General features: G+C 41.8%; 1 protein-coding gene across 3 annotated transcripts in view; it reads right to left on the reverse strand.

Annotated features, from left to right (window-relative positions):
- The window catches only part of Atg16 (Autophagy-related 16), a 456887-nt gene that overhangs the window by 143597 nt on the left and 298955 nt on the right, over nt 1-14335 (reverse strand). For all 3 annotated transcript variants that reach the window (XM_075682849.1, XM_075682848.1, XM_075682850.1), the window contains one exon: nt 4399-4470. In XM_075682849.1, the coding sequence (XP_075538964.1) occupies nt 4399-4470 (72 nt within the window). The remainder of the gene's footprint in view (nt 1-4398; nt 4471-14335) is intronic.

The following is a 14335-nucleotide window of genomic DNA, read 5'->3' on the forward strand; positions in this document are numbered from 1 at the left end:
AAACTGAGTGTGGGCCGGCGTTTTCACGTGAGACAGGCGGGCAAGTATTGCAGTGAAGCTGCCGTGGCAGGCAGCTAAATACTGTTCTCGATCGCGTGCGCCTTGCACATTTTCTTGTTTACATGGGATCTAGCAGCCAGGAAATGTATCATACAATCACAGTTCCGCAACATACTGAACGTTGGTGCCGGAAAATTGTGATTTCCGGGAACATGTGAACCAGTAAAAAATCAGCGTAACTCTATCGGGTCATTTTTTTTATGTTCTCGATTGCAAACGTTGGCACTGGGAAAACGTACATAACGGGAACGTATCAATGAGGTTCTACAGTATACGGCTGAAACAAAAGCTAAACCCTAAACCAAAACTGAACTTAAAGGGTGATCTCTGATCCCATGGTAGAAGGACAAAGATGGTCCTTCCAAATCGCTGAAATGAATTGCTGTGCTGCAAGTGGTGCCGCACAGAGCAAGAACAAGTTAATCACCTAGTTAAACACCTAGTTGATCAGTGGTGCGAATGTTGGCAAATGACACTTAACACGTCTAAATGCTGCGTACTTTCCTTCACTCGTATGAAGTCGGCTCTTAAGTTTCGTCACAAAATCTGTTCGGCTGAGGTTCACCATGGCTCTACTTACATATCCCTTGGTGTTAATTTTTGTACCAATCTAGCCTGGAGCTCTCACATCAAGAAGATACGCGCTAAAGCCAACAGAACTTTAGGGTTTTTATGTCGTGATCTGCACCTTTCCCTATCTACCATCCGTCAACAGGCCTACCAAACTTTTGTATGCCCTCAACTGGAATATGCTTTATCGATCTGGTCTCCTCAACAACGATACCTAATAGACAAAATGGAATCCATCTAAAATTGTGCTGCTCACTTTATAACTTCTAATTACAGTCGTCAATCTAGCATTACCCAGGTTAAACGCGGTGTTCCCTTTCCTGACTTGGGTTCTCGATGTTCTCTTGCCATCTTATGCCTTTTTCATAAATACTACTATAACTCGTGGTCCAGCCGTTTCTTGCTTGAAATTCCTTTCAGCACATCTACTCGACTTCATAATCATCTCAGTTTCAGGTGCATATTTGACAGCACACAGTCATTCAATAACTCTTCATTGCTGCGTGCCAGTGCACTATGTAATAGCCTTCTAAATGATATTGTTTCATTAAAAAATCCTACCAAGTCTTGTCAACAATTGCAACTTCCCATGTTCTCTTGACATTGTTTTACGACTTTGTATTGTATTGTATTCTCTTGACTGTATTTTTTTTTTTCAATGTTTACCAGTGTTCCTTTCTTCCTTCCAGTGTACAAATGTATTTGTTTCTCCTACTATGTAGTTGGTAAATTGAATAAATAAGAGCGCCACCGTCACAGGATGCGATATTGCACCAGCGCGTGTGCCACTGCCTGCCCCGCGCCATGCTGTTTACGCAGTGCACCTCCTCCCTGGAGGCATGCCTTGAAAGTGAGTGACCTACAATGCGGCTTCCGAAATTCACATGCAGCTGTTGCTTGCTCATCTCGAAGGCCGTATCACCATCACGGCTGAACTGGAGCAGGGCACACGCTACCGTGCACACAGTTTGGCGGCACTTCCATGCTTTGGTACTTTGCATGGACCCTCTTCTTGCCATAACCGGGTTCGAAACATTTGTTGTAACAGTACAGCAATTTAAAAAAATATACATTACATCTGGAAGCAGTTTGAAAATTCAGGGTCGGAAAATCGTAAATGCACTGAAATGTAGTCATTATAACCGATAGATCGTTATATCTGGGATTGTTAAAAGTGGGTTTGACTGTGCGCAGAATTCTATGAACCAGCCAGGGAAACGAAAATATTTTGTTGCAGCGAAAATTTCGTTGTCTCAGGCTTTTGTTATTATAGGGTTCAATTGTAGCACAAGATGGGACCAGGATCGAAATTTGTGATGATTGGTTTGACATTAGCAATAGTAAAACAGCATGACAGATGAGAATGAAGGGAAGACGTAAGACATATACAGCGCTTTATTATATGCTTTACATTTTGCTTCGTTTATGTCTTTTGCGCTACCATCACCATTACTAATACATAATCACATACATATTCACAGGCTGAATAGAAACAAACACAAAGAATCACACCTGCCCCTGCACGGCCAGTGATATATTCCAAAAGAGGATGTTCTTGGGCAAGTTGGTGCTTAAAAGTATATTTTATTTGTTTCAAACATTCATATTATGTTTGCTCCAAGTAGATTAAGATATCCATTGGATTTGCATACTTGTTAATACATATTATATAATTTTTTATAATGAATTTTTGAATCAAACATGAATATTAAAATAATTGACTTGTATCCATCCGGACACAACAAGTTTTATTTCTCTCTCTCTCTCTTGTATTTAAAATGTTTAAATATTTGTACATCATTAGTAGGAATGTTATTAGCGTGCTTCACATCGGAATGAAATAAAATGTGTTTGTTTTTATTTTACACATTTGTAAGCATGACAGTTTATTTTTTGTACATTGTAAAGGTGCATACCTCAAACTCAGTGTGGCAGATCTTGTTGCTGACGTGCGAAACATGATAGGCATTTATTATCGTGTCTGTCCACATATTGCTTGACACCATCAATGAAAGGCATAACAGATGCTCGACATTTTGATGTCCTCACCTCAAGAAAGAAACTGCACATATGACAGTTTCTGGAAACCACACTGAAATCCACAAACTGCTGTTCAAGATACAGTCAAGATAAGCGAAACCTTGCCTCACGTTCTGCACAGTTATGACGTTGAGGTGGCACACATGCCTGTATGTAAGCTGAGGCAAGCACACATGGGCGGTAAGGACAGGCTTGCAAGAGAGTTATTTCCTGGCGTAGCCTACAAAATACCCTGCGCAGATTGCAACTATCCATACATTGGTGAATCGGGCAACTTTAGACAGAGACTGAGGCAGCATCAGAATGATGTCGAAAAGAAACAAACAGTTGTGAATGCCCTTGCCAAGCATATGGATGCAATGGGCCACAAGATTGACTGAGAAAACTTAATAATTATCGGCCAAGAAAGAAACTTTAAACCATGGCTATATCTGGAGTCGTAGATACGGAAAACACGTCACATGCTCAATCAATGGGAAGGAACCTCCCCCCCCCTCTTCCCCCCCTTCTCGTACACCGTCTACTTACATCCCGTGCTGAAGAGCACATAAGCTTCCATGAACTTTTGTTCACCCCATTGTGAACAAGGCTTCCATAGCAAAGCCAGAACGTCTTAAAGAATTATTCATTTTTGGCATTTCTTTTGGTCGGTGTCTGTCGCTTTATTGCTTCAAGCTACAGTGCAAGTGGCAAGAGAGAGAACAGGCAGCTGCAATGAAAACAAACTGCCAATGGAGCACCACTGCGACCGTGAGGCAACCGTTCTCTTAGGGACGCAGTAGTCCCCTGGCTGAAGTGGTCGAGTCTGTAGATTGTTGTGCAAGTACACACACACACACCCACATCAGGGAAAGCCAAACAAGTCATCTGCACTGCAATTGCGCTCCATACCAAAGTTTCAAAAAGCTGCTTGGTATCAACTTTGTTCTATCACACGGTCATGTGAGAGAGCAGGTATTTTTCCACAGCTTTGGGAAACAGGAAGAAAGAAATCTCATGGTGAATATTCAAGCTAGGCGTAACATTTACTATGACGTGGCACGTTTCCTTGTTAGTAGCAGTAGCACATGTCAAGAGACAACTGGCTGTCTACTAGGTTGGCATTTTCAAGTTTCCTAATTTTTCCAAGTGTTTCCCAACTGTTCTTTTAAGATTCCCTGGTAGTCTACACAATGGTGGCTCAGGTGCAAGAAAAATATGACAAGTTACTGTGCCATCCCATAATTTTCAACAACTACAATCATTAAACTGTAAGTGAGTCAGAATGCACTATCAAATATCATAATCATGTGTTTCATAATATTTCAACTACCTGACCAGGCACACACTTGTAAAGCCATCGAAAAACAATATTGTTATTGGATTGCACTGACCAATCCTCTGAAAACTGCAAGTTTTCCAGATTTTCTCTTATGGTAGACACCGTGCAAAAATTTGTACTTGCTGTTTAGTATGTACCGCCACTTGGTGCATAGTTATATTCCACCAGGTATGTATTAAGTTTAGTACATACTACCATTTAGTGCTTAGTTCTACCAGATAAGTAATACCAACGTATGCCCTTTTTTTGAAAGAATTCTGTACTTGTTTTGAGATATGAATCCTTCAGCACCCCCACTTCACACTGCGCACTTAAAATGAATATAGTTACTCTTCGTACATTGCCGGTGTTGCTAGGGTAAGTGAAGCTGAAAAGACGCCTGATTCAAACAGAGGCTGTCCACTCACCCGCAGCCTCTGGTCGCCAAGCGTCCACACTCTGCTGGAGAAGTCATTGGACGCCGCCAGGACCAGGTTCTCCTGGGAGGTAGCATAATCACTTAGTAAATACTGAGTGGCATGGTCAGTTGGGGTGTTCTAGTTGCCTAGAACACTGTCCTGAAATAGCAAGCCAAAGCAAACCTTTTTTATTCCCATCCGTACAGACAAAGAGGTGACATGATAGTATTCCCTGATTATGTCATAAATGCAAAACTGCAAGAACAAACATTTGTTAGCTTGCACTCCCCTTTGTCTGTGTCTTCTTCCCGTCTACTAGTGCCCACTGCAACGAGTGATAAATTGGCTACGTCTCCACATATTCCGGCACAAAATAAAGTAGCGTGCAGCCAGAAAAGCAGGCCAGCACAGAAAGACCAGTGCACATTGTAGCATATGTTCACAGGCAGCCTATATTCTTAACACTGTCAGGGTCAATGATGTAAATATATGGCGCTGCAAACAAGCCCAAAATGGTCAATGCCGTATACTTACAGCACTGTCAGTATGTTAAAAGAGAGCACCAATTTCTTAACCTTCTCTTTCCTGGCATCTGCTGCCACTATGTGGGAATACAGGGAATTTTTTCCTCATGCCTTCCTCTCTCGGTTTTCATTGCATGGTTTGTTTTAAAGCTAGTTTGTTTGCTCCAACACGTCTATATAGTACTACCGCTTGCGAAATGGCGCGCATGCGCAAGCGTTGGTTAGTTTGGGTTTTGTTCTGCGGGCGGTCTCGGCTTCTTGCGTTCGCAAAACTGATGGCTATCTCTTTACTAATCACTCAAAGGGTGACAGTCTGTTGCTCGATCGTTTATTGCTCACAGGGGTGCGCATACGAAGGATGTCGCCGTACGTGTATTTACTTTTTTTTTGGAGACTCTCAAAAACTAATTGCCTATGATTGGCGATAAGATGAAGATTAGTGGAAGTTTGTCGCAAGTTTTGCTTTTTTGATGAGCACACAACCACAGTTTTCTTGAATGCACTCACCTATGCAGTTTGATTACGCTATGGACGTAAATATTAGCGTAAGAGAGGAACATTTGCGACTTGGAAAATATTCTCGTGTGTGCATTTTCTAAGCCTTGAACTATGTACACAACAATGCATCAAATTTTTAGTTCTTGTATAAGTTCATTGCCTTTTTTTATTGTTGTTACTCATGAATAAACAGTACACATATACCAACACAAAATATTTTTTTCTCACTTTACGGTCACCCTAGAAAGATTATGGTAGTTTGTTTGTTTGTTTGTTTTTTCAAAATAGGTCCCTATGATTGGACCTATTGACGTACTGGACCCTTTGAAGAATTTAAATTTGCAATAAAAAAAAATCGACCCTGGGTGGTCACATATGGCGAAAAAAATTGACCCTGATAGGGTTAAGAGAGTCACCAGCAGGCATCAACTTGGTACTCTGCATTCCTTGCAAACTTTCAAATGTATGCATTGTACAAAAGCCATCAGAAATGCCTGCAATAGTCTACTAATCATAAAATTAAATTCATCATAAGAATGTCTAATGCCTTTTATAATATCTTTAAGCTGTGGAAAGATATGCATTGTTCAACCGCTTCAATGAAAGAGTATGACAGGATAAAAACAATGTAGAAAATTCTGAAAGAACCCATCTAATGAGAACTGTTAACAGCAATGCGATTAGCATTCAAGCAATGTAGCGACACACCATACTGTTAAAGACACGTTTAGTATTTAGAATCTGCAGTGGTCGTTTGAGACTTCTGTTACTTCGGCTATATACGACACATACTTTCCAGTATCGTCCCACTTTGCTATGACACTAGCATGCCAAGGTCCATCATGAGAAGCCCGCCGCCGCTATGATTTCCTTGAAATCAGAGCCCTTCGTTCCACAGGCTGTCCTTTCATGGACAATCTGGCTGGCTCTGGCTTGGACCGACGCCACTGATCTGTTGCGGATGCGCCAACGTTCCTGCGACGTTTCCGTGGCCATCTTCACCGACTACACCGTTTCTTCAGTTATGCCTCTTCCCGCCCTGGAGCGTTCTCTGGCTTGGCAACCACGAGGCACTATCAGTTTGGAGGGCCCACCAAGACTATTAAAACAGCCCACGCTGCATCATCAGTTGGGGCAGGCCACCGCTATGATTTCATTGAAATCAATGCCCTTCGTTCTGCAGGTTAGTTACCTGGCGAAAGCTTCCTGTTATCATTGCGACGACCGCTTTCTTTTAGCAGTAGCGTGGCCCACTGACTTGCTTTGCTGTTGTTGCCGAAGGCTGTATGAAGTGCTTAGTTTGTACTGTTTGACAGCTCATGCCATGCACCTATTACTAATTATTTTGGGCGACATGGAATTGAATCCTGGCCCTAATCCTTCTGCTTTAGAAACCATTGCTGGCTTTCTTGCTCGTTTGGAGCACTCGCAGAATTTTATGCTAAATGAACTTACAATCATTCGATTAACTCAAACTAAGATTGAAAACTTCATTAGCAGCATATCATCGCATGTTGACGTTCTTGAAAAAACTGTAGCAGATCTTCAAACTGTTGGTGAATGCTCTGAATTAATCCCCAGCACGGCCGTTGCAAAACTATCTTCAGACATCAGGGCTCAGGCAGTAAAGTGTGACGACCCTAAAAACCGCCTTCGCAAGTCAAATTTGTTATTTTTTGGAATCCCAGACAAGCATGGTGAATTGTGGGAGCAATCTGAGACCCAAGTAATTTCCTTCTGTGCTCAAAAGCTTGATATTGCTGTCGTTGGCTCTGACATCGAGCGCGTACATAAGCTGGGCCGTTTTCGACAAGGCAAAAACCGCGCCATTATAGTTAAGTTTACACACTTTAAAGACAAATCTAAGACTCTTTCCATCACTACCAAACTCAAGGGATCATCGTTCTCGATCCACGAAGATTTTTCTGAGCAAGTGCAAACAGCGCGGAGGACACTTTACTCATGTTGAACACCGCGCTCAAAATTCGCTTCAACAAACTGCACAATGATAATAAACAATTCATTTATGCCACTGACCATGACGCCGTCTCTGAAGTCAAGCCATGGCGATGAGAACGACTTTCAGGACAGTCTTCATTGCCGTCCTTGCGACAGAACCATCGTGCTACCTCTAAAACAGTTTTGCCATCCTACAATAATGTGTCTGTGATGGTAGCTAACGTTGGAAGTTATCTTACAAAAAAAGACATAGCGCATGCGCTAATCGAGGATCACTCTACTGATATCGCCGTTTTACTGAATCATGGCCATCTCCAGAAGTGAAAGATAATGAACTAGTTCCTGATGATAAATCCTACACAGTTCATAGACTTGATAGGGCTGGTAGGCGTGGCAGAGGTGTTCTGGTCCTTGCGAAAGCAAACTTAGCTTCGATTCCTGTTGAAACCCAACACCCAACATGAAATTATCTGCATTACCATATCCCTTGCTTCACAATCTATTTTACTTGTTTCATGCTACCATGCCCCTGACTGCGATATTTCACATATTAATCAGCTTTATACAGTTTTATTAGATATGCAGTCACACTTTCCTAAAACAAATTTATTATTATGTGGAGATTTCAACTTTCCTGACATTGACTGGTCTACTCTTACTGCAACGAGTCGCGAATCAAAAGATTTCTTAGATCTCGCTCTTTTGTTTAACGTCTACCAAATAATCACAGTTCCAACTCGTGGCTCTAACACTGTCGACCTTGTTCTAGTTTCGAATGCTCATACAACTCAACCATTGCAGTGCATAAAAGGGCTTAGTGATCACAACCTGATTCTTTTCGACGTTTCTATCACCACTACCAGCCGCCAAGTTCAGACAAAGTTTATATGCAAATACAAAATAGTCAATTTTACAGCAATCAATGCGGAACTTGATATCTTCTATCACCACTTCTCCCACTCAGCATATTCTAGGTCTGTAGATCAAAACTGGTCACTATACAAGCAGAAAATTTTTGCTTTTTAGACACTCATGTACCACTAGTTCACATAAACAGTGATGTCAGCAGGCCCTGGTTCTCAAATGACGTTAAAAGACTATCTAAAAGAAAGAAGTGCCTATTCCTAGATGCTAAACGAATAAATTCTAGGGATAAATGGCAGAAATACTTTGAGTGCTTACACCAGTATAGGCTTGAATTAAAGCGTTCAAAAAGAAAATTCTATCACCAGGACCTGCTGAACGAACTCCACAATAACCCTAAAATATTCTGGAACTTGTTTTCGCTGAAAAACAGTGCACTCACCAACTTTCCTCTAACTAATCCTGATGGATCCCCAGTTCCTCCTGAATTGCAATCTGGTTTTATGAACTCTTACTTTAGTTCTGTTTTTACTCTGGAAACCTCACTTCCCCCAAACTCCCTACTTGATTATAGCTTTTTTAAAATTATTCTTGTACTAATTACCACCGAAGAAATTACAAAATTTATTGATGAGCTCAAGGTTTCCAGCACCCCGGGTCCCGATACTATTCCATCAAAGGTATTAGGGAGTACTAAACTGGTTTCCAGCAAAATTTTACAACTCATTTTTACACAATCAATTTCTGATAATTCTGTTCCTAAGGACTGGAAAATCAGTAAAGTTGTTTCTGTTTTCAAATCTGGTAATCATTCTGACCCTTCAAATTATCGCCTAATATCACTCACCTGTATCGCTTGCAAACTCCTAGAGCACATTATATATTCAAATGTCGCTTCCCACCTTGATAAAAACTCCTTTTCCTTTTCCAAACAGCGTGGTTTCCGGAAAGGCCTGTCTTGTGACACACAACTGTTTGAATTTACTACAGATCTTCACCTCAATGTGGATTCTTCTTTTCAGACAGACGTGATCTATCTCGATTTCGCTAAAGTCTTCGACCCCATAGCCCATATTCCTTTATTGACAAAACTTTCTCGACTTCACCTTGACCCTCTAATATTATCATGGATTGAGTGCTTCCTGACTAATCGTTCACTGTTCGCTTTTATTGAAAATCAGGAGTCTAGAACTTGCAACGTAATATCAGGCGTTCCCCAAGGGTCGGTTCTAGGTCCTCCCTTGTTTTAACGCGATAGCGTTAAGGAGCTCGTGTCGCAGAAAAGCCGGTGTCGTCGGCGTCGGTGTCGGCGTCGGCGTCCGCGGCGTTGGCCGTGAGCGATAAATCACGGCCGGCAATTCATAAATAAAAAGCAACTTCCAAGATGGGCTGGGTGGGAATCGAACCAGGGTCTCCGGAGTGTGAGACGGAGACGTTACCACTGAGCCACGAGTTCGATGCTTCAAAGCGGTACAAAAGCGCCTCTAGTGAACGCGGTGTTGCCTTAGAAACGAGCTGTTTCTAAGGCTCAGGCGTGCCTCGCTTGCTCAGGCGCACATTTCGTTGTCGCGCCGAACGCTGCGTTGCTCGACGCTCACCGCGTCCGATGCAGGGCGCGTAGTCGCTGCGCCGTAGCCCATTTTTCATATTTATAAGTGATCTTCCAAATAATCTCTCTTCTACTATATGACTTTTTGCAGATGACTGCGTCCTTTATCGAGGAATCGCTTCCAGCAGCGATCAGTCTAAACTTCAGGAAGAGTTGGATAAAATTGAGAATTGGTGCACTTTATGGCAAATGTCTTAAAATGTTTCTAAATGTAAATTCATGCAGATTTCTCGGAAAAGGGTTCACTATATCTATCCTTATTCCCTCAATTCAGTTAGTATTGAGCAAGTTGATTCTTATCGCTATCTTGGAGCAACAATCACTAAGAGCTTATCCTGGTCAGAACACATACTCAAGCTCGCTGCTGATACCTCCAAGACTATTGGCTTTATCAGACGATACCTCACTCTTTCTCCCCCTTTCATCTGTCAGCTAACCTACGAAACTTTTATCTGCACCAGGCCTGAGGATACACCCTCCATCTGGAGTCCCCATCAAGCTTATTTAATAGACGCGTTAGAAGCAATTCACAGCCGAGCCTCATAGTTTAGCACTTCTAAATATGACAGGAATATTAGTATTACCAATATCAAAGCATCCCTAGGTCTTCCATCTCTAGATGTGCACCGCAGGATCACTCATCTTTCTCTTTTCCACAAAATATACTATAATTTTTTGGATATTCATGGTGTTCTGCTGCCTCCTAATCGTACTTCCCGCTGTATTTTCAATTCTTGTAGTTTACGACTTCACGGATCTACCAAATCCTTTATTCAATCTTTTCTACCATGCACTATTGAAAACTGAAACAAACTTCCCGAGTCTACTGTGAATGAGAGAAATTCCTCAAAATTCAAGATAGCCTTCGAACCATTTTTATTGCCTAAATGTTTCCTTGTGCTTTTTGTCTTTCCTTCTGGAAGGAAGAGACAACTTTATTGAATCCCCAGTAAATGAACGTCAGGAGGGAAATCTCTCCCCCGTCGCCGCTTAACGATATCTTTTCTGTATGTGGTTCTTGTTATATATAGTCGGTCTTTAATTTGGTCTTTATTTCTTGTACACTGTTTTCTTTTATGTCATAACACACCTTGTAATGTTTCCTGCTGCCATGCCCCCTTATGTAATGCCCCATTGGGGTCTTTAAGGAAAAATAAATGAAATAAATGATGATGATTGTATGACGATGATACAGTGACGAGGAAATTACATTGATAGAACGAAGAAGGTGGTATCACGATGACGGCATACTGACAATGGGATGACGTTTCTGAAGTGATGACGATAGTAAGACGACAGTGTGGCGATGACAGCATGACAACATTACCATAGCAAGGACTGTGTGATGATGATGAAGTGACGAAGAATGGATGGAGAGTTGGATGACAAAGTTGGAATGACAACGACGGAATGGCCACGATGGCATCACCACAACGTATGACAGCAAATGCATAATGATGACCATGCGATGATGACGCAATGACAACGATGGCATGACAGTGGTGTAAAAGCCATGCCTATGAGAGTACGAAGATGACAGTGGTGTGATGATGACGGCATCCTGACTGTGCCTGCATCCCTGGCCCATGACCGACGTCATGGCTGGACTATAGAACTGCCTCAGTGGGTACGGTGGACCAGACTGTGGCATGCTGTCATAAAATCCCCTTTCCTACTTCGTGCAGACTCTTCTGCTTGGTCTCGCCGGAAGGCTTGATATAGAATCTTACCTTGTCACTAACATGTGTCTCTGTGGTGACACATGTGCTACCACATCTCAGCTAGTTCACGGTGCAACTCCTTTCTTCATTGAAGCCGGAACGACAGGACCGTCTACTGCAACTGCGTCATCAAATCTGCCTATAACGGATCGTCCAAAGAACTACAGCTTCAGTGGGTATGGCGGACCAGACTGTGGCATGTCACGAAATCCCCTTTTCTACTTCATGCAGGTTAGTCCTAGCTACGGCAGCTTTGGTAGCGATTATTGTGGCCTTCTGGTCCTGCCGTGCCCACAAAAGCGTATCATGACTGCGCGTGGCATAATCCCTGCATGTGCGCTTCCTCCTCTGTGGTGATGTGGAGACCAATCCAGGCCCTTCTACAGCAGAAATACTGAAGGAATTGTTGGTAGGGGAAAATAAATTAGCTGAAGAAATGGCTGGCCTAAGGGCATGCCCTAAAGAGCATGGAAAAAGTAATATCCGATCTTACTCTGCGCTTTCTTGAAATAGAAAAATGAACTGCCCATGTCGAGTCACTTGAAAAATCAATTAAGCGTCTTGAAATTTAAACTAACCAATCTGGAAGACCGCAACAGACATTCAAATTTAGTTATTTTTGGAATGCAGCAAGATCCTAATGGAGAAAGACTCAGATTTAAAGCAAAAAGCTCTAAACTACTTCTTTGCATCAAAACTACAGATATCATGCATATCTATTGGTAGAATTCATCGCTTAGGCAGACGTGGCAATCATAGACCAATTATAGTTCATTTTCAGGACTATAATGAGAAGCAAGCAGTGGCAAGCAGAACGCGTACAAGCTTAAAGGGACAAAAATATCCATCCAAAATGATTACTCACATGAGACAGTGCAGAAAAGAAAGCTATTATGGGCAAGTGCTAAGGATGAAAAATGACAAAGAAAGAATGTTTCACTCATTAATGACAAGCTGCTGGTAAATGGGGAGCTCTTCCTGTAGAATGAAAACACCCAAACCAGAATAAAGGTTCCTTTCTTTCATGCCAATTCTAAAATGGGCTGACATGTACAATCCTCTAATAATCAACATAAATGATTAACATAAATGTTCGTAGCACCGTTAACAAATGAACAGAACTAGAAGCCATCTTGTTAGATTACAATCCCCATGTTGTTATCACAGAGACCTGGCTTCACAATGGCATTGATGACATTGGTGTTTTTCCACCCTCATGTCAGGTTTTTCGCCTTGGCCATCCTACTGGAGGTGGCAGCGTTGCTGTCTTGATAAAATATGGCATTCGAGCATCACGCTACATTGGATAGATCATCAGGAAAGTGTTACTTTGCAATTGTTCTGTTCAGGGCATGCTTTATTGTTGTCCGAGGTTTAAAGAGCACCGGATGCTCCACCGTGATTTCTGAAAAATTTATGGATTTTGAAAACGATATTATTGCAAAACGCAGTTGGCCATTTTCCTTCACGACCTGCATGTTAGCCTTCAAAGTAACCTTCATACTGATGCCATATTCCTGGACTTCGCAAAAGCATTTGACATGGTTCTTCATAAACGTTTGCCACTAAAATTGCCACAGTTAGATTTACAGCCCAACATAGTAAAGTGGATTGAAGCATTCTTTACTAACCACTCTCAGTTTGTGTTCGTTAATAACCATTATTCTAGCAGATTCTACGCAACATCAGGCATCCCACAGGGATCCGTCTTAGGACTGCTTCTTCTTTAAAATATATATTAATGAATTAATGATCTACCAACACATGTATCATGTAACATCAGTATGTTTGCAGACGATTGTGTAACATACCACACAGTTACTGACACATTTGACCGCACATTCATCCAGAATGACCTTAATAAGGTAAAAGTATGGTGCAATCACTGGCTAATGAACCTAAATCCTAACAAATGTAAACTTGTGTCTTTCACTCGCTGCCATAATCCCCTCAGATTTACACATTCTGTCACTAATGTTTCAATAGAATCAGTCTGACCATTCAAATACCTCAGTGTCACTCTATATTGTAATCTGGCCTGGTGCTTGCACACTACTAACATCATCTCAGCTGCTCAGGGATTTCTTAAGAGACATCTACGTCATACTCGACAGTAAGTCAAAGCGTTGGCCTATCAACCATTTGTAAAATTGAAACTTGAGTATGCATCTCCCATTCGGAACCTGCATCAAACTTGTACCATAAATGCCCTTGAGTCAGTACAAAATCATGCTACTAGGTTTATTCATTCATCATATTTGTACGATATAAGCATATTATTGCTTAAAGTGAAATTTGGCTTGCCAACACTTTTCTTCGACAGGTTGCCACCCTCTCTCTCTCTCCCATTTACTTAATTTAACGCGACAGCGTTAAGGGCCCCGTGCCGCAGAAAATCCAGCATCGGTTATTGCTTCCGCAAAAAGATTTTCAAGCCAAATTGCGAACTGCTCATACCCAACCCCTCTTCTACCAGCAAAGTTGCTCATACCTTGTCTTTCATTCTTTACAAAGTTATTCCTTGGAATTCTGAGAACGGCAGCCCCCAAACAAATGTAATGGAAAAAAATGAACACTGACAGTGCATACCTTTATGTTAACTCTTCTCAGACTTAAATATTAACAGTATGAAACAATAACAGGAGAGCAACCCACACAAGAGGCATTTTTAGCAGAAAGCTTGCCTTTGTGCATAGCGTTCCCCACCAGTGTTTCCCTGTAAACTTCACAGTTACGCAAGCTACAATTGCTGGGAAGCATGAAAAGCAGCC

Source organism: Dermacentor variabilis, chromosome 2 (genome assembly GCF_050947875.1).
Source record: "Dermacentor variabilis isolate Ectoservices chromosome 2, ASM5094787v1, whole genome shotgun sequence".
NCBI lineage: Eukaryota > Metazoa > Arthropoda > Arachnida > Ixodida > Ixodidae > Dermacentor > Dermacentor variabilis.